We start from the raw sequence: 22,093 nt of genomic DNA on the forward strand, positions 1-22,093 counted from the left end.
CAGGGATGATGGCCCCGGGACCCGTTGGGGAGAGTAGCTGGGCGGTGCGCGGCCGGATGGCACTGTTGTACTCACTGTTATTGACACACACAAGTCTCTTTTAAACCAAGTTGATGGTGGTCGGTGCCCACAGCCGGCTGCGTCTTGTCCCCCACTCGGTTCGGTGGTCTTTGTCTTTCTCCTGCACCGTGTAGTGTATGTGTAGACTGCCTGCGCTTCAGTGACGGGAGTCCGCTCCCCAGCTTTGTATATGTTGGAGGAGCCCGTTTGCCCGCAGACGCTGGCCCGTGGGATCTCTCTGCCTGTGCAGTGGCTTTCTATCCCACTCGGTGGGCTGTTGTCTTCAGTCGGGACTTGGGTGGGAAAGGACCTATAGTCCAGACCGCAATCAGTGAATTAACTCAGTCCAGTGGATTCTGGACCTCATTTTAGTGTCTGAGTACCCCCCTGTGTGCTCCGGTTTCCAGTCAGTTCCCCGGGTCGGTACCGGCGGGCCACTACCCTGTCCCGGTCCACCACTTTTCCACCGAACCGTCTTCCCAGCTCCTGCAGGCTAGGCCAACGTATGCCTCCTAGCCAAGGTGCCAGGGCTCCGACCCTGATACCTGTCAGTCTGTCACAGGCCTGTACCACAGGACTGACCTCCTCCACTGCTCAACTCAGAACCAACCCAGAACTGACTGAACTGTTTCCTGCCTCAGGCCCCCTGAACTCCTCGGTGGGTGTGCCAACTGCTTGGCTCCGCCCCCTGGTGTGTCCATCAAGCTCTGCGGGAGGTGACTAGGGTTTATGGTTTGGCTGGTGTTACCTTGTGTGGGACTGGTGTTATGCGGGGCGCTATCTGGGACTACCTGGCTAGTCCAGGGTGTCACATATAAATAATACAATTAACGTAAATATAATGCCCCCTCGTGCGCTGTCTCTTCTCCCATTATGTGCTCTCTCCCCCCTGTGCTCTCTTCTCCCCCTCTGCGATGTGTCCTCTGTGCACTCTCTTTCTCCCGTGTGGTCTCTCCCCTATGCAGTCTCTTCTCTGTGCTCTCTCTTCTCCCCCTGTGCGGTCTCTCCCCCGTGCTCTCTCTTCTTCCCCTGTGTGGTCTCTCTCCTGTGCTCTCTCTACTTCCACTTTGCAGTCTCTATCCTGTGCTCTCGCTCTCCCCTGTGCTCTCTCTTCTCTCCTGTGTGGTTTCTCCCATGTGCTCTCTCTTCTCCCCCTGTGCGGTCTCTCCCCTGTGCTCTCTTTTCTCTCCTGTGTAGCCTCTCCACTGAGCTCTCTTCTCGCACTTTTTGCTATCTCCCCTGTGCTCTCTCTTCTTCCCCTGTGTGGTCTCTCTCCTGTGCTCTCTCTACTTCCACTTTGCAGTCTCTATCCTGTGCTCTTGCTCTCCCCTGTGCTCTCTTTTCTCCCCTGTGTGGTTTCTCCAATGTGCTCTCTCTTCTCCAGTGTGGTCTTTCCACTGAGCACTCTCTTCTAGCACTTTGTGCTATCTCCCTTGTGCTCTCTCTTCTCCCCCTGTGCGATCTCTCCCCCGTGCTCTCTCTTCTTCCCCTGTGTGGTCTCTCTCCTGTGATCTCTCTACTTCCACTTTGCAGTCTCTATCCTGTGCTCTTGCTCTCCCCTGTGCTCTCTTTTCTCCCCTGTGTGGTTTCTCCAATGTGCTCTCTCTTCTCCAGTGTGGTCTTTCCACTGAGCACTCTCTTCTCGCACTTTGTGGTATCTCCTCTGTGCTCTCTCTTCTTCCCCTGTGCAGTTTCCCCCCTGTGCTCTCTCTTCTCCCCCTGTGCAGTCTCTCCCCTGTACTCTTTCTTCTTCCCCTGTGCGGTCTCTCTCCTATGCTCTCTCTTTTTCCCCTTTGCAGTCTCTATCCTGTGCTCTCGCTCTCCCCTGTGCACTCACTTCTCTCCTGTGTGGTTTCTCCCATGTGCTCTCTCTTCTCCCCCTGTGCGGTCTCTCCCCTGTGCTCTCTTTTCTCTCCTGTGTAGTCTCTCCACTGAGCTCTCTCTTCTCGCACTTTTTGCTATCTCCCCTGTGCTCTCTCTTCTTCCCCTGTGTGGTCTCTCTCCTGTGCTCTCTCTACTTCCACTTTGCAGTCTCTATCCTGTACTCTCGCTCTCCTCTGTGCTCTTTCTTCTCCCCTGTGTGGTTTCTCCCTTTGCTCTCTCTCCTCCCCCTGTGCGCTCTCTCCCCTGTGCGCTCTCTTCTCCCCTGTGTGGTCTCTCACTCCGTGCTCTCTCTTCTCCCCCTGTGCAGTCTCTTCCCTGTGCTCTTTCTTCTTCCCCTGTGCAGTCTCTCTCCTATGCTCTCTCTTTTTTCCCTTTGCAGTCTTTATCCTGTGCTCTCGCTCTCCCGTGTGCTCTCTCTTCTTCCCTTGTGTAGTCTCTCCCCTGTGCTTTGTTCTTCCACTTTGCAGTCTCTATCATGTGCTCGCTCTCTTCCCGTGCTCTCTCTTCTTCCCCTGTGCAGTTTCCCCCCTGTGCTCTCTCTTCTCCCCCTGTGCAGTCTCTCCCCTGTACTCTTTCTTCTTCCCCTGTGCGGTCTTTCTCCTATGCTCTCTCTTTTTCCCCTTTGCAGTCTCTATCCTGTGCTCTCGCTCTCCCCTGTGCTCTCTCTTCTCTCCTGTGTGGTTTCTCCCATGTGCTCTCTCTTCTCCCCCTGTGCGGTCTCTCCCCTGTGCTCTCTTTTCTCTCCTGTGTAGTCTCTCCACTGAGCTCTCTCTTCTCGCACTTTTTGCTATCTCCCCTGTGCTTTCTCTTCTTCCCCTGTGTGGTCTCTCTCCTGTGCTCTCTCTACTTCCACTTTGCAGTCTCTATCCTGTGCTCTCGCTCTCCCCTGTGCTCTTTCTTCTCCCCTGTGTGGTTTCTCCCATGTGCTCTCTCTCCTCCCCCTGTGCGCTCTCTCCCTTGTGTTCTCTCTTCTCCCCCTGTGCAGTCTCTGCCCTGTGCTCTCTCTTCTCCCCCTGTGCAGTCTCTCCCCTGTGCTCTTTCTTCTTCCCCTGTGCAGTCTCTCTCCTATGCTCTCTCTTTTTCCCCTTTGCAGTCTTTATCCTGTGTTCTCGCTCTCCCGTGTGCTCTCTCTTCTTCCCTTGTGTGGTCTCTCCCCTGTGCTTTGTTCTTCCACTTTGCAGTCTCTATCATGTGCTCGCTCTCTTCCCGTGCTCTTTTCCTCCTGTGCAGTCTGTCCCCTTATGCGCTCTCTCCCCCGTGCTCTCTCTCCTCTCCCTGTGGGATCTCTCACTCCGTGCTCTCTCTTCTCCCCCTGCGCTGTGATGCGTGCAGCGTCTTCCTTATTGCTGAGCGGTGTCCCAGCATTGCAGGAGATCAGTGCTGACTGCAGGTGTCAGGTGACGTTACTGGTCTCTGCTCCTGGCTTATTACTATTCATAAGCCAGGAGCAGTCAGGACGCTGCGCTCATCATACAGTGCAGAGAGACAGCTCACTAGAGAAGAGAGCACACGGGGAGGGGGAGACAGTTACCCGTGCCCCATTCATAATAAAGGGCTGGGGACACCGTCAAGCAAGCAGGGCTGACGGTGTCCCAAACAGTGCCCCCTTTTTGTCCAGGGCCCTGGCACTTGCCCGGGTGCGCAGGGTGGTGGCACTGGCCCTGTCTCTAGGTCCCTCCATAAATACACACTAACCTCCACTCCAATTGATTGATATAGGAAGTTCAGATCCATGGCCTGGTAGTCCTTATGAGACAGAATGTATAATGTCTCCCCTGTGCCGTGGTTTTAATGTTAGTGTTAGGCACATAAATTTAAGAATGCAAATAAATGTTGTTTTTGGTTTTGAGTTCGGGTACCTCTAGTTGCCTATTGCAAATGGTATTTAGGTCCCACCATAAACCCGGATCATTCCCTGCGGGGTACGTCAGTCAGTGTCCTATGAGTGGTAGAAGACTCTAATGAATTTTCAGATTTCCTTAAACCGCATAAAAAAAGATAAACAAAATTTATCAAGAATATCTTATTTCCCACACATGAGACCAGAAGAACAATTGTTTTCTTGATGTCCCATCCGGATGGTGGTTTATAGATAAAGATATTGGAATATTTTGTTTTATTATTTTTGTTGAGACCTTTCAAAATGGTTAATAACAAGCAGTAAAATATTTTCCTAACTTTCATTTGGGATAAGCAAGTATTTTAAGTCATCGATGTGTGTGTTTTTTGAAAGGGAACTTTTACCAAGGAGAAGGGGCTTCTGTATAGGTCAGTGACATACTGTTCAAGTGGACTTCCACAAAACCTTGGTAAGTGTCACTCCTAGCTTGCCCAGTTCCCATTACGGGTCTGCAGGAGTAGTTGCCTAAATTGCAGGACTCATCACTTATCGTCCATTTGGCAATCTTTGCCACATTACTTAGGATAAGATGCCCAACTAGAAACTCCATTTGCACAAACGTGTTTCGGGCTGCTTGCGCCTCATCAGTGCAAAGCAGGAGAATAGATTTGGATAGATAAGATAACTCTGAAAGGAAATCTTAGGAGTATGGTTTCTATTTGTAAAGAGCGACAAGTTGGCACACAGACTTTTAGGCCATGCAAGTAGCCTCTTTCGACTCTTCACAAGAAGAATCCATACCACTTAAACCCACTGTTAGACTGTAATGCCTGCCTGGAACAAAAGACTCAGACAGGCTGTAATGGACAGGCTGGAGGAAAGCCGCTCACAAAGCAGGACCCTGAAAACCCCCAAATCCTTTAACCCCTATACAGGGATTTGGAATTACACTGGGCCCCTGAGATCACTACCTGTGGAAGGCTGCAGTCCGATGAGAGTAATAGTCAGGCAGGGTCAAACCAGGAGACGCAAAACAGGAACAAAATCGGCAGACTAGGACGTAGTCAGGAAACCAGGCAAAGGTCAAATCTGGATATGGCAGCGAGGTACAGAAACGGCAGGCAGGAGGGTAGTCGGAGAACAGGCAGAGGTCAAAACACAGGAACCACTATTCAGAACAGAGTGGGAACCAAAAAGCAGGGTTTCAAAACTATATCTGGCAGTGACCAGCAGACAGGTGGGGGAATTAGAAGGGTGCGGTGTCTTCCCATTGGCTGTAGCTGAATGGTGGTAACTTCAGCTGGAAGACACATGCCACCTACAGTCAACCAGTGGTACTGTAAGTCCCAGGGAAACCCAGCTTAGTGGATGAGTGGAGCCTGCTCCCACCAGAGCCACTGGCATTGACTCCTCTCCTATCACCAGCACAGTCAACGGCGGGAACACGGCGCCGCCTGGTGATCGAAGTAGAAGTCGCAGGAGCAGGCTCTGGTGGGGACGTGACACAGAGGCTTTTCACCTAGCCAACCAGTTCTCCTGTTATGCACTGATGAGGAGAAAAAAATCCTTAAACACGTGTTTGCAAATGGAGTTCCTAATTTGAATCTTTTCCTAAAAACTCGATATTGACTTTTACAATTTCTACTTCCAATAGGTGGCACTTATTCCTGTTATTTTCCTTGCTGAAGAGGCAACGGCCATTTATGCCATGAATTCTTGGTCCTATAAAAAATAATTGGCTCTTTCTATTGTTTGGATTTTTTGTACTTCTGCATTATTAGAACTTTGTGTTGTAACATTTTATGAGTGGTCTGTGACAAATAAATCTGCTTACTCAGGTTTCACAAAGTTTTGTCCGAAAAAAGACAGGGAGTGACCATCCCATATGTTGACATTTCCTATTCAGTTCCACTTTTCGGTCTTGTACGCACGCAAAGGTGGGGCAAATGGGACTTGTGACAGTTCAGGGAGAAGAGGCTCAGATTACAAATATAATACTGTACAAACCATATATATTAAAGTTATATAAAAGATCTGGATACATAGCCATCAGTAAGTACGTCAGCATGTAATAGACCTAAGGAGAAGTCATCTGTCTTGTGTTGAACCTCATGGGTTGTCTTGGTCTAGGCCTTGACCTACCTTGGTTAGTTTAGCCTTACATTTTGCTAAATAAGTGCATAATATCTAATATTATCATTTTTTAATCAATGCCCAGACTTGCATTTTACTATTTTTGGATTGTGGAAAGACAGTAACTTTGCCAAATGTTAAACCATAGCATTTCAGCAATGACTCAGGCCGTAGATGTGCTTTTCTCCTCATTTCTTTGCCATTCCCTTTGTACTATATCTATTGCCCATCATCCGTCATTTACGGATGTGCTTTTTTTATGGCTTCTTCCTTAGGGTTATGTCATTGACTGTAAGGGATCCAAGCACATGTTGTTTTCGTACCAACAACTAGGTCAAAATTGCTGATCAGCTTAGATGTTTGCTGTGTGATGAAAGTCAACTCCAACTCTTGGTTGCACGCAACTCTGCCAATTCCTACAGGGTGGGTTATACACTGCAGAAAACTGGAGAGAACCCTAACGCTTTATGTGGTTAACATGGAGGAGACTCAACAATCCATGGAAATGATGAAATAAAGGTCTAACAGGATAGTTTGTGCTATAAAGGTACATCAGTATAGTTGACTTCTCAGAAACCTCTTTGATGTCTTGTAGGAGTAAGCATATATGGGAACAATAGGTTCCTTGACCCCTGTTTGGTTCACCAGAAAAAAATAGCTGAGGTGGTGAGGAATCTATGTGCGATATGCTCAAACGTTTGTGAAATGTTTCTAAAACTGCAATTCAGAGAGCTACATTCATAGTCTATTCCTCTGGAGTGCCAAATAGGAGACAAGGGGAACACCAACCTACCAAGAGGTTTGAGTCCTAGACGTGAAACCCCTTGACCAAAATAGTTTGCGCAACACCTTTTCTAGAATGGAGTACAGTCCTGAATTTGGGGATTGTGGTAAAGTCCCTTTTAAGTAATACTGTCTTTTCTTTATTTCCATAGGATGTCAAGCTTAAAATCCTTGTTCATTCACCTGTTGATCCTTCATCTCTGCCATGGAACTGAAAAAGTGAGTTTGACGTTGACATGAGTTGGTTCCCTCACCTTGGATTTGTCATCGAGGCAGTATCAGCCATGCTCAGTTTATGTTTTGTGGTGTCTCATTGATTCTCTAAATCTCTTAAAGGACATCATGCTAGGTCATCAGTAGAAGATCAGTGGGTGTCCGGGTTCTGAGGCCTCCATTGATTACTCGCTCAAAAGATCTCTTCGCTCAGGAGACGGGGTGAAATACAAAGCCTATGATTTACTCCTGAATCCATACTCAGCTATATGTCCACGCTCTGGCAGAAACTATGTGCTCCCTTCTCCTGAGCTGCACATTTCTATGAGATATTTTGAGCAATCGGTGGGGTCTTCGAACCAAGATACCAAGCAATCTTCTATTGACACCCACCGATCTGCTCAGAATTATAGGGCCTAAAACATAACAAAATCTATCTACAAATCCATGTTGCACTTAGACAGATATCTAATTTCTAAGAAAACCAATTCTATGTCAACAAAACCTTGTATAATTTTTTTTATCATCTCCTGACCATATTCTTTAATTGTCTCAGGTTATGTTGCCTAATTCTCCGCAGTCTTGGTCATCGTGGAATGTAGTTCCTGACGTCTTGCCAAATTCCAAGCATTCGGTGGTTGGCCTTTGTTCTTCTGCTTTAACCCAGATATTGTATTACACTTACTGATGAGTCTTTAGATCCTCGACTTATTTACATCCCCAGCAGGAAACTTCATTGTACTCGAAGCTTGACAAGTCATGCGTTGGTGATGAGGTTGGAGCTAATTTAAGTCTTCTCCTTGTTTAGGGAACGGTTGACTTGCTGGATGAATATTCTCAATAACTACAGTTTTATCTCTTCCTAACTCCTGCTGGGCTAAGGGACAAACTTGAATATGTGCATTTAATCCAATGTGCAGGAGATATGGAACAATATAACTCCCGCTGACCACCCCAAGATCATACGGATGTCTTAAAGATGACCAGGACAGCATCCCAAAAAATAAGGGTTTTTTTTCTCACTGATATTAAAGCATGATCAGATAAAAAGCAATTAGTTAAATATCGGTAAAGGCAATGTGATTTTTTTTAGGTAGGTTTTATATATTTTTTATATGTTTTTATACTTTGAACCCAATCCATCAAAGCTTTTCCGCTCGAATTCTGGTGTAAAAAGCTTTAAAACAAAAAACAAAAAAAAATCTTTGCTCAATGAGAGGCTGCTCAAAAATGTTGTGACCTTAAGTTCAGAACATTTTTTCTCAGCTCTGACAAAGTGGGATTGACCTAGGGAATGATAGGGGCATGATGGGGTGTGGTGACCACAACTCATGTTCTTTACTCTCAAAATCTTACTCCAGGCTCCACTTCACACCTTGCCTGATTCTTTAAGAAGCGTGTGCCTCTTAGGGGTACTTCACACACAGCGAGATCGCTACTGAGATCGCTGCTGAGTCACGTTTTTTGTGACCTCATTAGCGATCTCGCTGTGTGTGACACTGAGCAGTGATCTGGCCCCTGCTGTGAGATCGCTGCTCGTTACACACAGTGCTGGTTCGTTTTTTTATTGTTGCTCTCCCGCTGATAAGCACACATCGCTGTGTGTGACAGCGAGAGAGCAACAATCCTGAATGTGAAGGGAGCAGGAGCCGGCGTCTGACAGCCTGCGGTAAGCTGTAACCAAGGTAAACATCGGGTAACCAAGGTGGTTACCCGATATTTACCTGCGTTACCAGCCTCCGCAGCTCTCACGCTGCCAGTGCCGGCTCCTGCTCCCTGCACACGCTAAGCTAAGCGGTGTGTGCTGGTAACTAAGGTAAACATCGGGTAACCATACCCGATGTTTACCTTAGTTACCAGTGTCCGCAGCTTCCAGACGCCGGCTCCGTGCAAGCGCAGCGTCGCTTCCACGCGTCGCTGCTGGCTGGGGGCTGGTCACTGGTCGCTGGTGAGATCTGCCTGTTTGACAGCTCACCAGCGACCATGCAGCGACGCAGCAGCGATCCTGACCAGGTCAGATCGCTGGTGGGATCGCTGCTGCGTCGCTAAAGTGTGACGGTACCCTTACTGGATCAGGTGTCTTGCACTACACCCCACCACCTTATTAAAACAGACCAGCATGAAAAACACTGGTCTTGATGAATCAAGGCCTTTGTGTCTTAAGGCCCCCCCCATACACATTAGACTAACATCGGCCCAAGCTCACTTATATCAGCGGCATCGGTCGACAGTCCAATGTGCGTTAGTATTTCCCAACTGTACTCCAACATCTTCTCATAACAATGGACTGCTGATCCTTTTGTTCTCATCAAGAGGAGTCTGACAGGGTCTATCTATTAAAGAACACAGAAGAGCTCCCAGATATGGAGAAGTTTGGAGAGATAGTTGTTTGCCAAACGATCAGCTGAAACAACATTGTGTATGGGATCGGTTAGGCCAGCTTCACACTAGTGTTACTGTATTGGCACTGGCGGCGTTGTAGTTCTTGCTGTGAACCCCAAAGATATTAGGTAACCAGGTCCTTACTCTAGGTGAGTATGACTGGTACATTTTATACCAACCCAGTACACATCCAAGCTCAAGCAATACTGCATCTGTTTTCAATGGAGAGGACACTATCGGACACTTAGCTTCAAAAAGGACAAAGCGATCAGGCATGTTGAAAGTTAACATGCCCTATTCTTTTTTCTTTCATTGAAAGAGAGTCTGAGGATCCCTATATAAATTAGATGGATGACCAATCCGTTAGAAATCAACAGGTTTAATAAATGTACCAGTGAGAGTTCCTGTTAGGACATAATCGAGTCATGCAGCAGACCGTCATCTCTCTTGACTCCTTCATACACATGGACACTGGGCTCAGGCAAGAGTTCATCTGTTTTCAAATGGGAGAGAGGAGAAAAACGCTGTCACCATCCTCTGATGGTGGATTATCTCCCTCTGAAAACTTAAGTATTAGCCGTTGAAATCCAACTGTCATGATAACCGTGAAGAGCAAGATATCAGGGTTCCTAGACTAGCCCTCAGAGTGGAGAGGCCCTAGCTATCCCTTATGTTAGAGTTACCTGTGAAGATGAAGATGTCGGAGCCGCCAACCTGACGTTGCTCCTGACCAGTCTGATCTTATACCCCCTCACCCCAACCCTAGGGGAGGGCTGGGGCAGGAGTGGGATAAAACCAACAGAGAGACAAACAGGGGAAACCAAAACTCTATTTCATAGCACAGAAAAATAAGATCAGGGAGGAAACAACATGACGACGGGTGAACTCCACAACAACTCCAAGCACCACGCAATATAATCACCAGCAGGACTGGGACACAACAGCACACAGATCAACACAGCAACAAACTATAGTCGGCATGGGAAGACAGATTCCACCACTTTAAAATGGTGGGAAGTAAATGTGATAGGTTTCCCACAACATGTGATCCCAGAGGTAACCAGCAGGCTAGCAGAGGTTAACTCTTGTTGATTGATGCCTGAGCCTGCCTGTGTAACTCAGAAACACCAGAGAAACCATAGTGTGGAGTGTCAAAATCTGTAGTGTAAACAGCATCTGATGCTGCCTGTCATGGCCTTTTCCCTGTTGCGGAGTTTGGTGACATGTTCTGGGTCAGAGTCTCACTTTGTCTTGTGGGACTCTGCAGATTAAATGAATTCCCTTTCCTTTGAATAGGAGAGGGTTAATTCCAGCAGAGCCTGACTCCTGGTCAGGTGTTTCCAGTGGGGACTACACCCAGGTTCTATATATACCCTCTAGGGTGCCAATTATTTTCTATTATTAGGAAGCTTGGCCAGGAGGTGGAAGGAGCTGGTTTGGAAGTTTGGTCTGGTTTGGAAGTTCCCCAGTAGTCTGTTTATTCCCACCTTTTATGTTGTCTCCCCTTGTGCACCTTTTGTGGCTCCTTTGTGTGTGGTTGCCAAGTGTACAAATAGGTTTTGTTGTTGTTGTTACCCCTGTTTGTCCATATTCGTTGGTGGTGACATCTGTTCTTGCCCCTTCCCCCGGGTGGTGGGTTGTGGAGGAGGGGTCATAAGATCAGGGTCGAGGACAGAAGATAGGGCCTTAGGTGGTGACCTGGACCACCCTACCATCAAGGGTATCTCCAGGGTTAGGGTGAGCACAGGGGACACAGCTTTAGGGCAGTATAGGTTCCCCTGGGTTCACCCAAGTCCCTCCGTGGCACAGCCATGACTCTGTGTGACACCAGTTCTCTGATCCTCCTATTTTTGCAGTTTAAGTCCTAAAGAACAGGCCTTAGCTTCGAAATGCGTAGATTTATAAACTACTTATTCATCTATCCTGGTCTCCTCCCTTCGCACCTTTGAATTAACCACTTATCTCCTTATACAACCCTCATTTCCCCGGCATTGTTAGTTTGGTAATGCCAACTTTCATCAAATTTGGGCCTTTAGAGATTCCAGTCCGGTGCATATTGTGATTTATTAACTTATATAGTTGTGTCTTTCCCCTTACATTTTCTCTTGGCTCGAGATAAGTAACACAGGATGATCTGTTAGGCTCTTACTCTCATGGATGATGAGTAATGTAGGTCATCTCAAGCCACTCATCTGAGGAGATCTTGAGTGTAGAGAAAAGGTATAAAGGACACTTAAGATATGAACAGGTACATTAGGAGTACAAAAAAGGTTGCAGCTAAAAAAGTTTAAAAAAGTTATCTTAGAAAATACAATAAAAAAATAAAATATTTGTATCGCACACAAGTTAAGAATCTAGAATACTTTGGTCGTTTTCATAGTTAACTTTTGACATCTGATTCCTGTTAAATTGTTATAATCTTTTATCTTTGTCTTTGATGGTTTCTACTCATGCCATAAGAAGACTACTGGTCAACCTGCCCCTGTGATCAATGTATGGTTGATGGACTAGTAAAACTAATATTGTCATCCCAACGCCCCAGGACTTGCAGAAACCTGACTCATATTATAGACTGTAGGATGGTTTTCATTGCCGTAAGACTCGGTAACATGCAGGAACCATTAGCCACTCTTCCACACCAGTAAATTACTCCTCCTCATCAAAGGGCTAAAGCTCTCCATTGTGTGATTCATTGGAGGTTTCCTTGAAGGTCTTAGATGTGAAAATTGGGAAGAGGTGTTGGATTTGTTACAAGTTTTACATGACTCTGTGGTCAAACAACATCCCGTAGTCTGGATGAATTTAAAGAGTATCGCAAAGGTTCATTGCACAGGAGTGGTGGTCATCAATCAAAAAGTAGCCCTAGATTTTGGGATCATAGCACCAAAGGGAGTGTAAATAGGGATCTGGAAAACCAATTTTCAATTTAGGACTTTTGCGTTAGATCTTTACTCAGTGCAAAAAGAGACTACAGAGATCTCTGGTAGACCTAACATCCAATAATTATATAATTTTGACAGGAACCATTTAATGCTTTCCTTGTTTGATGGCGATGTTGGGAAATTTACGATTTGCAAAGTTCTTCCACCGATCACATCAGAATTGGGACTTTTACGTAAACTAAAAATGCCAGAATATGCTGTCTTTGCTTTTATTTAAAACCTCCGTTATGGGGGAATCATGCTTCAATGAAGATGAAAAGCTAGTAATGTTTTCCCAACCGAAGCAACTGTGCGCCGGGTACAGGTAATGTGTCTACTGACATGTTATGGATTCCAATCAGTTAATAAGTTCTACGGGTTCTTAGAGCTGGGAAAAAACACTAATGACCCTGAAGTAACCATCTTTTGTAGGTGTTGCCCAGTATTGGCTAAAAATGGCCAAAGAGACCCTTAAAAACATTGCTTAGTTTGGAAGATCCATGATTGACGCGAGGGAATTCCTTATCTCTTTACTAGAGTTGGAAGAAGTAATAAAAGGCATCTCTTTCTGTGAAAGACCGGTCTCATTCCGGCCCACCCAGTGATTTGAGTAGGCACTGTGTAGTTCTTGACATCTCCTGTGGTGGCTGTACAGATAAATTGAACACCTACTGCTGGGCTTCCACAAAGATCAGAGCTGATCATTGAAGGTCCCAGGATTTGACCATATCATTGTCTCTAGAGATGAGCAAATCTTTTCAAATTTGCCTGCTTTGCTGAATTTTCCCAGGAAATTAGCTTTGAAAGTACTCCACAGCCTCCAATTGTCTGAAAAATGAGTAAGACACTAATTGTTTTTTTCACACTCTAATCTTCGCTGATGTGCTGTCAAAAGCTGAATATACAGTTTCTTCAGTGTTGTATGGATAAGCTGTGAGCTGTGACGTTCTCTCATTGTCCAGATTCATCCCATATTGGCTGCTACATTCCCTTCCTTTGCTTTTATATGGACTATGATAGTTCCTTCTGAATAAAATAGCTGGAACATGGGGCTCCTGGGGAACATGGTCCACATGGTTACAGACTTGTGGCCAAGGAGTCATCGAAATAAGTCATACTTGCTTGTCTCCATATCAACACTATATTCTGTAATATGATAGCTGCTGAGAATTATGGGGAAGCCCACCCAAGGTCATGTGCTCCTCCTTTGAGCAAATCAATCTTCTGCAATGTATAGAATGGTGGCAGCTACATTAGTGGATGACAAATTTTGCGAATTTCTAAAAATTCATCATGAATTCAGTTTGCTTTGAACCAATTTGCTCATTGGTAATTGTTCTTCTTGTCACAAGAAGTGATTATCCAAAGCAGGCAATTTCTTTAAGACTTTACGTATGAGTGTTCTTGTCATGTTTTTTATCCGTGGTGTTCTGCTCTCCAACAGAGCCGATGTTCTGTTTTGTATTTTGCGCTGGTGGATGGGTGGTTCCCATCCTTGGTTCCTGCGCTGGTGTTGGGAAGGGCCACTTTCCAGGTGATTGCGCTGCTTCATTAAGGAACAACCTCGCCTGGAACACTGCCAGTCGTAGTTCCTGCCTGCAGTAAGTGCTCTGGCTACCGTATGTGCTTTGATTTTGTCCTCCTACCCAGGACCTGTTGTTACCCCTCTCCTCCCATTTCCCTGACTCTGTCGTTGTTCCCTGGCTTTTGACCTGTGGCTTGTACCCTGACCTCGGCTTCACTTTTCCCCAGTGTACCTTACGTGATTTCCTGGCTTCTGACTTCCGGCTTGTACCCTGACCTCGGTTCTGCTTCATCCCTGTGTTCCATTCATGACCTCCTGGCTCCTGAGTCTGACCTCCGGTTTTTTTTACTTTCCCGTCACTAGTTGCATCTGGTGACACCTAGTGGTAGTTCGTCAGAGTTCTAACTTATTTTTTTGCTGTTTGAAAGCCATTGCAAGTTATGGTTTGGATAGCCCTAATACACACTTTGCATCGAGATTCACAATTAGAATTTGGCCTCTCCAGTTTGCTTCCACCTTGAAGATGTTATGTATATCTGTCACCCAGTGGATGGAGGGTCCAGATTGCTTTCAGGTGGCAGCTCATGATGAATGGCTGACCATAATAGTCAGGAATCCCAGTGCCAGCACATACCATTGTTACAGAGGAGAATGTGAAGCTATTTCTGACTTGGCAAAATTCACTCCTCTTCCGCAACAAGCCATTGTAAAGCAGCCCCTTTATAGAAGATACTGATCACAGCCTTCATAGGTCACGCAAAGTCAACGAAGAGCGCAGGCCTATTGTGTTCCCCTCACATAAATCTGAAAGATTTAATAAACTACTATCTGTTTGTGCTTCACACAATCAAGATCAAAAGTTTAGTTAGAATGGAAATTCACTTGGTCTGTAGGGGAACGTAGAATGCCGTGTCGGGATTTGGATGGATCATGCCATTGTAATGTGTCTGGGGAATATTGGCGTCCATGGGACATGGGAGTTGTTTATGAAGAGGTTGCAATAAAGTTTATGGGGAGCTGACATCTATTATATGCTTTTCTCATCATCTTTGAAAGGAAGTTATTACATGGATGAGTAGCTTTTTCCATCCATATGGTATATTTCCATCTAACACAAGTTGTAGAAGATATATGAGAACAATATGTGTTGGTGTAGACGTGACCGCCTTTTGCTAGAGAAATTCCATCCTCCGGGACTTTTAGAAGATCTTGTAAAGATCTGGACTGATACTACGTTACTAAAATTGTAGGAAAATGAACCACTTCTGATATAGGGTTAGCAACTTATTACGTAATGTGTTTAGATATAATGGACCATCTCATAGCTTTCCTTGTGTCTCTATGCTTCACAGGTATCTCATCGGAGATCTCGACAAACTTTAGAAGATGACCTGGTGGAGAATAAATTAGCTGGAACATGGGGCTCCTGGGGAACATGGTCCTCATGTTCACAGACCTGTGGCCAAGGAGTCATCGAAAGAAGTCGTACTTGCTTGTCTCCATATCAACAAGTTCCTTGGGTATCAAGGCCGGAGCCAAACCCTCACAGCATTCAGCCACATCAAGAGCCATCTTTTCGAGATGAGAGAGACAATATTTACTCTATGGGGCCCGCCAGGCCATCGTACCCTCTTCATAGAGAAAGGGAGATTGCGGCTCCATTCATGGAGTCTTATTTACCAAGAAATCCTCCGCCTAGTCGACATAATCAATTTAATCGCAATGCTAGAGAAGAAACATTTGCTGGTGGGTCCCAGCAATCATTTCCTAGACGGGATCAACCTCCTTATCACAGACAAGCATCTAACCGAGGACGGACAGTGCCTCAGCCCTCAGAAACACTTTGGCAGCCATCACCCCTGGACGTGCCACTCAGGCAAGATGCACTACGTGCTTCTGATACCATAACCATTCATAGAAAACCCCAGCAGGACGTCCCATATAGTAGAAGGAACAACTCGCGTGTGGATGACTCCTCCCAGCCATGGCCCTTCTTTCCAGATTCCATCCCTCTTCTGAAACCTGACAGCTGGGAAGACACCAACCCGGGAAGAGCACTGCCACCTTTATCTCCCACTAAGGAGTCTCGCTTTTCACGAAGGTAGGAAACTCATGATAAAAAAGAGAGTTAGGAATGTGCCCAAACTAAGGAAAGAATAGTCATGTCAAAGACTTCTAGCATCTGACAATGGTATCAATACCGTAGAGAAAGTCAATGCAGCCACAATGCTACCTTTAGAAAGAGGTGTCCGAGGCTTAGTTGGTCCAATAGCCTTTGCTTTTAGGTGGTAAGATATTATGCAGAACTAACCTGTCTTGAAATTTGCCCAAGTACAACAGAGTATGAATACTTTTTATATCTTAGATTACTAGGAGACCTAGTTTGATCTTTGTTGAGGGTCTTTTGAGTTTTACATTTGACAACCACGACTGAACAAACCCAAAAGTAGTCCCAAAGGTTAAACATCTGAATAGCCTTTATTTAAAATTCATAGTCATTAGAGTTGAGCGTTTACAAAAAATGTATGGAAATTTAGGCAAAATAAGGGCAGGCCAGATGTAGGGGAAATTACTCAACTGAGGGAAAACCTCCTATGGCAGTGGTGGCACGCCAAGCCATTTTTGCCAACACGCACGGCAGGGGCAGGCAGCCGCATCCCGATCAGGACAAGACAAGATAAGATAAGACAAGCCACGGTTGCCGGTGATTTAACTAGAACTGCATGTGCGGTTAAACTGTTCCAAAATTACCAACCCAGTGGGGCCGCACAAACAATTCTATTTAAGTCACTGGCGGCCGCATGACTGGCGGCCGCAGCTTGTCTTATTCATCGGGATATAGCAGCCAGTAATTTGTGTTCTGTACCTTTAATCAGGGTCCTGAGTGAGGCGTGCTTATGTACCACACTGTATGTAACTTGCTTCTCTCTAATCCAGGGGTGTCAAACACGTGGCCCCTGAGCTTATTTCGGCCCGCAGGTCCCATGACAATCGTGGCCCTATGCCGGGGGCCACAGCCATCTGCGCTTTACTTCAGATTTTTGATTTGATTTCCACCTCTGCACACAGGAACTCTCTGCAGAGCTTCACCAAAGGCAGCCACCGGCCAATCAGAGGCCAGCAGGTGACATTGTTGTACGTTTTCACCTGCTGGCCTCTGATTGGCCGGCGGCTGTCTATGGTGAAGCTCTGCAGAGAGTTCCTGTGCGCGACGGTGGAAATCAAAAATCATTATCTCGTCTCCCCCGAGCAGTCATTATCTCCTCTCTCCCTCCCCCCAGCAGTCATTATCAGATTACTTTTTTATTAGAGCTACAAATATCATAAAATTATGGATTTTTTAAGAAGTGACATACCACCCAAGTTATGCTCGTTTTTTTTACAAATTTTGACACGCCAAGCTCAAAAGGTTGGCCATCACTGTCCTATACCATATATAAAGATGTGGGGACAAAGACTGTCCTTATGATGCAACCCCTTCAAGACATGCTCTGACATGGGATGTCAAATGGAAGAGTAAACTCCCCCCCATCAGGGGTCTCACTATAATGGGTGAGTCCGGGAGTCTGGAAAGGCCAAAAAAGTACTTATGGCCCAGATGATAAGAGCAATACTATTAAAGATCAGTGATAGTCCAGAAAATAGAGGTGTAATATTCTCTTCTCAAGAGCTGCTACAATTTGTAGTTCCCCTACCGACTAAATGATACCATCTGTCCAATCTGCTCTTCAAAAGGTTGAATGGAGAAAGTGGCCCCGTCTGAGGTTTTGAATTGTGGGCTACAAGCTTTAAGTTACGCCAATGCCCCCCCATGTACATTATGTAGCTTTCGGATGAGTAATGGTGTGGCAGATCGTTCAGCTGTCTGCTATCTCTCCGATTGCTAATGTCTTCTCCATAAGAGATCCGCTACCCAACATCTCTAGTGACAGCTTATCTCTAAAGTCTAAAATCGGATATATCAAATTTTTAATTCCCCCAACAATTATCTTCCAAGGCCACCATACACATTAGACTGAATGTTGACCTAACCGCTAGGTATCGGCCGGTTCAGACACTAGTCTAATGTGTAAGGAGGACTTAAGAGACATTTTTAGAGTCCTCCTCTGCCTTTTATCTAAGCCTTTAGCTATAGCGGATTTCCACGGTTTTCCATGATAAATCTTCCTTTTAATATATCTTCGATCTTTTTTTATTATCCTCGAGGACTGTTCACACGTAGAATAAATCTTGTATAAAATATCTACTCTACTACATTTGGCTTTGTGCTAGCTCTACATCTACAGCTAAGCTGTCTTAAGGTATAAATAACATATTTATTGGCGTTAACCTATTTTCCAATTCTGTACTTTCAGGCTATAAAACGTGGGCCGCTTTACAGTGACACATTGGTTTTCAGAGCTTCGACTTTTTAATACGTTTTTAATGCAGCAGATGTGATTTTACAGAGAAACCAAAGCAATTCTGACTTTGGATAACAATCTTGTTTATTTAAAGTACGGGCTGGAAATTTCGACTTCATTTTCTTTTTCACTTTTTTTTTTATCTATACTGAGAGCAATTAAATATCCTTTCAGCTTTCTTAGTTCCTTGTATGGGCAGCTCCTTCACGGAATCTGTTTTCCTTTGCGAACATGAAGTTTGTGCCAAGAATTACGGATGAGGTGAAAGGGGATTTTGCATTTTATTTTGGTCAAATGATAACATGGCCATCATTCTGACTCATGGGTTTCATTTCGGAAGAAGTGATGCACATTCATTATCGTTATCAGCTGAACATCATATTTGAACCTAGGCGTAATTAATGGCGCTGAAGTAATGATCTTAAATCTTGATTTCTTATTCCTTTTTCCCATAGGTCTCGTGTAAGAAATGTCATAAAGCCTGGGAGATATGGTTATGGAAAAGTACCATTTGCGTTGCCCCTACATACCGAAAAAGATGAATCGCAACGTTTTAAGAGACATCACAAGTTAGTGAACGTTGGCACGACTGCTAGCCCAAGGAAAGAGCGAAAGAAGGGCTTAACAGCAACACCAAAGCCATTAGACAGCCTCGGAGAACATGGCAGTCAATCTCCAGTTCAAGCTGTTGACTTCCTTGATGTGTCTTCGAAAAAGAGTTCTCTATCTTCGAAAAAATCCAAGAGATCTAGTCAGCCTCATCAACCTTCTTGGCCAGAAAAACATGGAAATTCTTCAGCTCTGAATGGTTTTCAGCATAGACAACTTGAAGGAGAATCATCAGAACAAGAGTCTGTTGCTGGAGGAGATGGTGGAAGACAATCTTTTAACCATCAAAGACCTGACATAAATCTCCAGGATGCTCTTTGGGATCCTGGGACAGAAAGAGAAGATGATGATCCACTATATGCCTCTGAAAATGGGAATAGTGCAACACTGGAACAAAAGATATCTTCAACTCAACTACCACCATTGACAAAAACTCCTAAACCAGTGCAATCCAAAGTAGATGGCCAGAGAATGGATGTGGTAATGAAAAAACTTCTAAGTAGTCATCAAGCGTTCAATGGAAAGAAAGAGCACAATGAGCAGTTAGCACAAACCTCTGATGCCAACAGTGATAAAGTAGTTGAACATGAACAAAATGGTGACAAATCCGATTCATCACACCGTCCTAGACCCCGAAGCCAAAGACAAAGTCCATATAGACATGGTACAGATAGTGGCAGGACATATCCGAGTATTTATAGAGACCACCCATCCAGACCTTTGCAAGTAGATGCTTGGACCTCACTGGGGAGAAACCCATCCCTTAACTTCGAAAGAGGACAAGAACCTAGGCAAAGCCATCATCAAGGTTCTGATGTTCCCCTTTCACTATATAATCCCGGGACAGAAGAAGAATTTCACTGTGCAGGTCCAAAGAAGCAATACAAGTCATGCGCCCAAGAGGTAAACATCCATCTTAATTACTAGAGTTCACATAACAAAATCAGATAGTATGAACCATCTATGGTCTACAAGAATTTCTAGATTTTGTTTAATTTGGTCTGTTTTTTTAGGGTCACAATTCATAGACCTCCCACAAAACTCCAGAACTGGACTCCAATCATTATAGACACCTATGATGATTTAGATCCGGTTTTGTAGAACTACAGGAGATCTTAGCTATTTAAAAGTTTCCTTATTCACAACATTTTTAATTCCCAGTAGAGTTGAGCCAAAAGATTTGCAGGCCCCTGGCCAAAAGTCCATGTCAAAACGCCTTGATATGGCACTGTTAAGGAAGCTCCTTGGCCGGCACTCAGACTCAAACATCCTGGGCTCATCTTTTGATGACTAAGAAGTCCCACAATGCTAAGACCTCATGACTTCTTGATCACAAGAGGCACCCAGTATGTCGGTACTCGAATGATGGCCAAGGAAGTTCCACTTCCCTGGCCTACTGACAAGGACTCTGGTCTGGGCTCTTGCTAAACCTTTTGCTCACCTCTTAATTACCACTGCTCATCTGTCAGCAAATTCTGACTGACTGTTTGGGCTTTGAGCAGATGGCCATAATATTTTCATAGGGGCCTTTATGCTACCCGGTGACATGTATTCGAAATCGCTGATGGTAGGGGAATAAGGGAAGGTCTTATCATTTTATGATATAGAGAACAGATAATAGGCAGGACACAGAAAATCGTTAGCTGAACCTGCCGTTACCTACACATTTGGCCAAAAATCTAATGTAAATGGGGGACCCAGACAACTGAATGTCGGTGGCCATTTTGGATTTTGAACTGCCAATCCTTTGTTCACTGGAAGATAAGCTGCCACCAGGACTCTCTGGTGTCTCTCTAATGGAGAGGTCACGGGTGTGTCACGGGTGACAGTCAAGTGTTTTCTGGCCATAGAAGGTGTTTAGCTGCCAGAATGCTCCCTGACTTTCCTTTTTTCCTGCTGTCAGTATTCATTGGTATAGGTAGCTTTCCTGCTAGATTCATCTCTCCCCCTTTGGACCCAGCAGGAGGTCGCCTTGCACCCAGATGCTGATCATCAGTATTCTCTTGGTGCTTAAATACCCCTTCCTTCCTTGGACTGGTGCTGGTGATATTTTTCAGTTTCTTCAAGCTCTGGTTGCAAGCAAGAGGCTTGTACTCCTCTGTGGTGTCATTGTGCTGAAAATTTAGCAGAACTTCTACCGTTTTATCTGTAGATAAGTAGTTCATTCATTTCTCCGTCTGATTGCCTTCTTCTATAGTGTTTAGTGAGGTTGACGAAAAGCTCATCCCATCCATTCTCTATTTAGGGCCCAGCACTAGGATACCTAGGGTCAGGTATCCGGCTCGGCGCATAGGTGTGGAACCTATCCAGGGTGGTGAGGAACCCCTTGGACCAGCAGTAGGTGTGGTTAAGGGTCACCATTTTCCCTTTCCCTAGGGATTTCCCGTCCCTTTCGCTTGGTACTTCCCCATACCTAGTGTGACAGGAGAGCACAGGTGCGCTCGGCCGAACTAGCACTCCTGACTGAGTATGGGATAAATGGTGAAGATAGTTTCCAGTTGAACAATGTTTTCGCCGACAGTCATCTAATGTATAAGGTGGGCTTAAGTCCTTCAAGATCTTGATCATTACTACTGACAGATGATTGTTTATCCACATGTAAAGTCAACGAGGGTTTCAAAAAGAGCTTAGCATGTCCACGTCTACCTGCTGGAGTCATCTTACACCAGCCCATCATATTGGCGTGAACACTGGCATTTGGCAAATCATTGTATTAAAATTCAGCGTGGGGTGAATCGCAGAGAAATAAGAGTCCCATCTTGTGCATGTTCTGACTGCTCCAGACTTAAAATATCCCATTTGTGGGCCTGTTGTAAACATTTTTACTATTTGTGTGACAGTCAGTAGAAATGCAACTGGATACGTCTACTGCGAGTGGCTCACGGCATTGTTCAAACAAGACCTAATTATAATTCATGTTTGACATGTTTGCATTTGCCTCTCTCACAAGGGCTTAGCTGGGAAATATCTGCCGTCTGCTTCACCGTTTGTGATTCGTTGTTGTGAGAAATCGGCTGGTTTATAGGTGGTGTAATCCCCAGATCTTGTGTCCGGCGACAGTGCCTTGGCCGACCATTAAGCTTTGTCCTACCCAGCAATTAGAGAGTTCTCTCAAATTTTCAAGAAGTTGCTAACTTTCTCTAATCCGATTCCCTTGGTATTGTGCCATTCCTATATTTGTATAGTGAACCTAGGAAGACTTTACGGTCAGTTGGTCTTACAATTTGCAATATATTGTTGTGATTAGAAGACATCACCCAAGATCAACTAAGCCCCCCATTAGTTAGCTGTTTTTGGAATGAAAGCTATCTCCCTCGACTCCTCTATACACAGGAGTGCT

At 45.2% G+C, this 22,093-nt stretch overlaps 1 protein-coding gene across 1 annotated transcript in view; it reads left to right on the forward strand.

Moving 5' to 3' along the window:
* The window catches only part of ADAMTSL4 (ADAMTS like 4), a 189,411-nt gene that overhangs the window by 52,077 nt on the left and 115,241 nt on the right, over positions 1-22,093 (forward strand). Inside the window, exons 2-4 of the mRNA XM_075330945.1 lie at positions 6,853-6,919; positions 15,094-15,842; positions 18,600-19,656. Of these exons, the coding sequence (XP_075187060.1) occupies positions 6,854-6,919; positions 15,094-15,842; positions 18,600-19,656 (1,872 nt within the window). The 5' untranslated portion in view covers position 6,853. The remainder of the gene's footprint in view (positions 1-6,852; positions 6,920-15,093; positions 15,843-18,599; positions 19,657-22,093) is intronic.

This window comes from Anomaloglossus baeobatrachus, chromosome 12 (assembly GCF_048569485.1).
Source record: "Anomaloglossus baeobatrachus isolate aAnoBae1 chromosome 12, aAnoBae1.hap1, whole genome shotgun sequence".
Classification (NCBI taxonomy): domain Eukaryota; kingdom Metazoa; phylum Chordata; class Amphibia; order Anura; family Aromobatidae; genus Anomaloglossus; species Anomaloglossus baeobatrachus.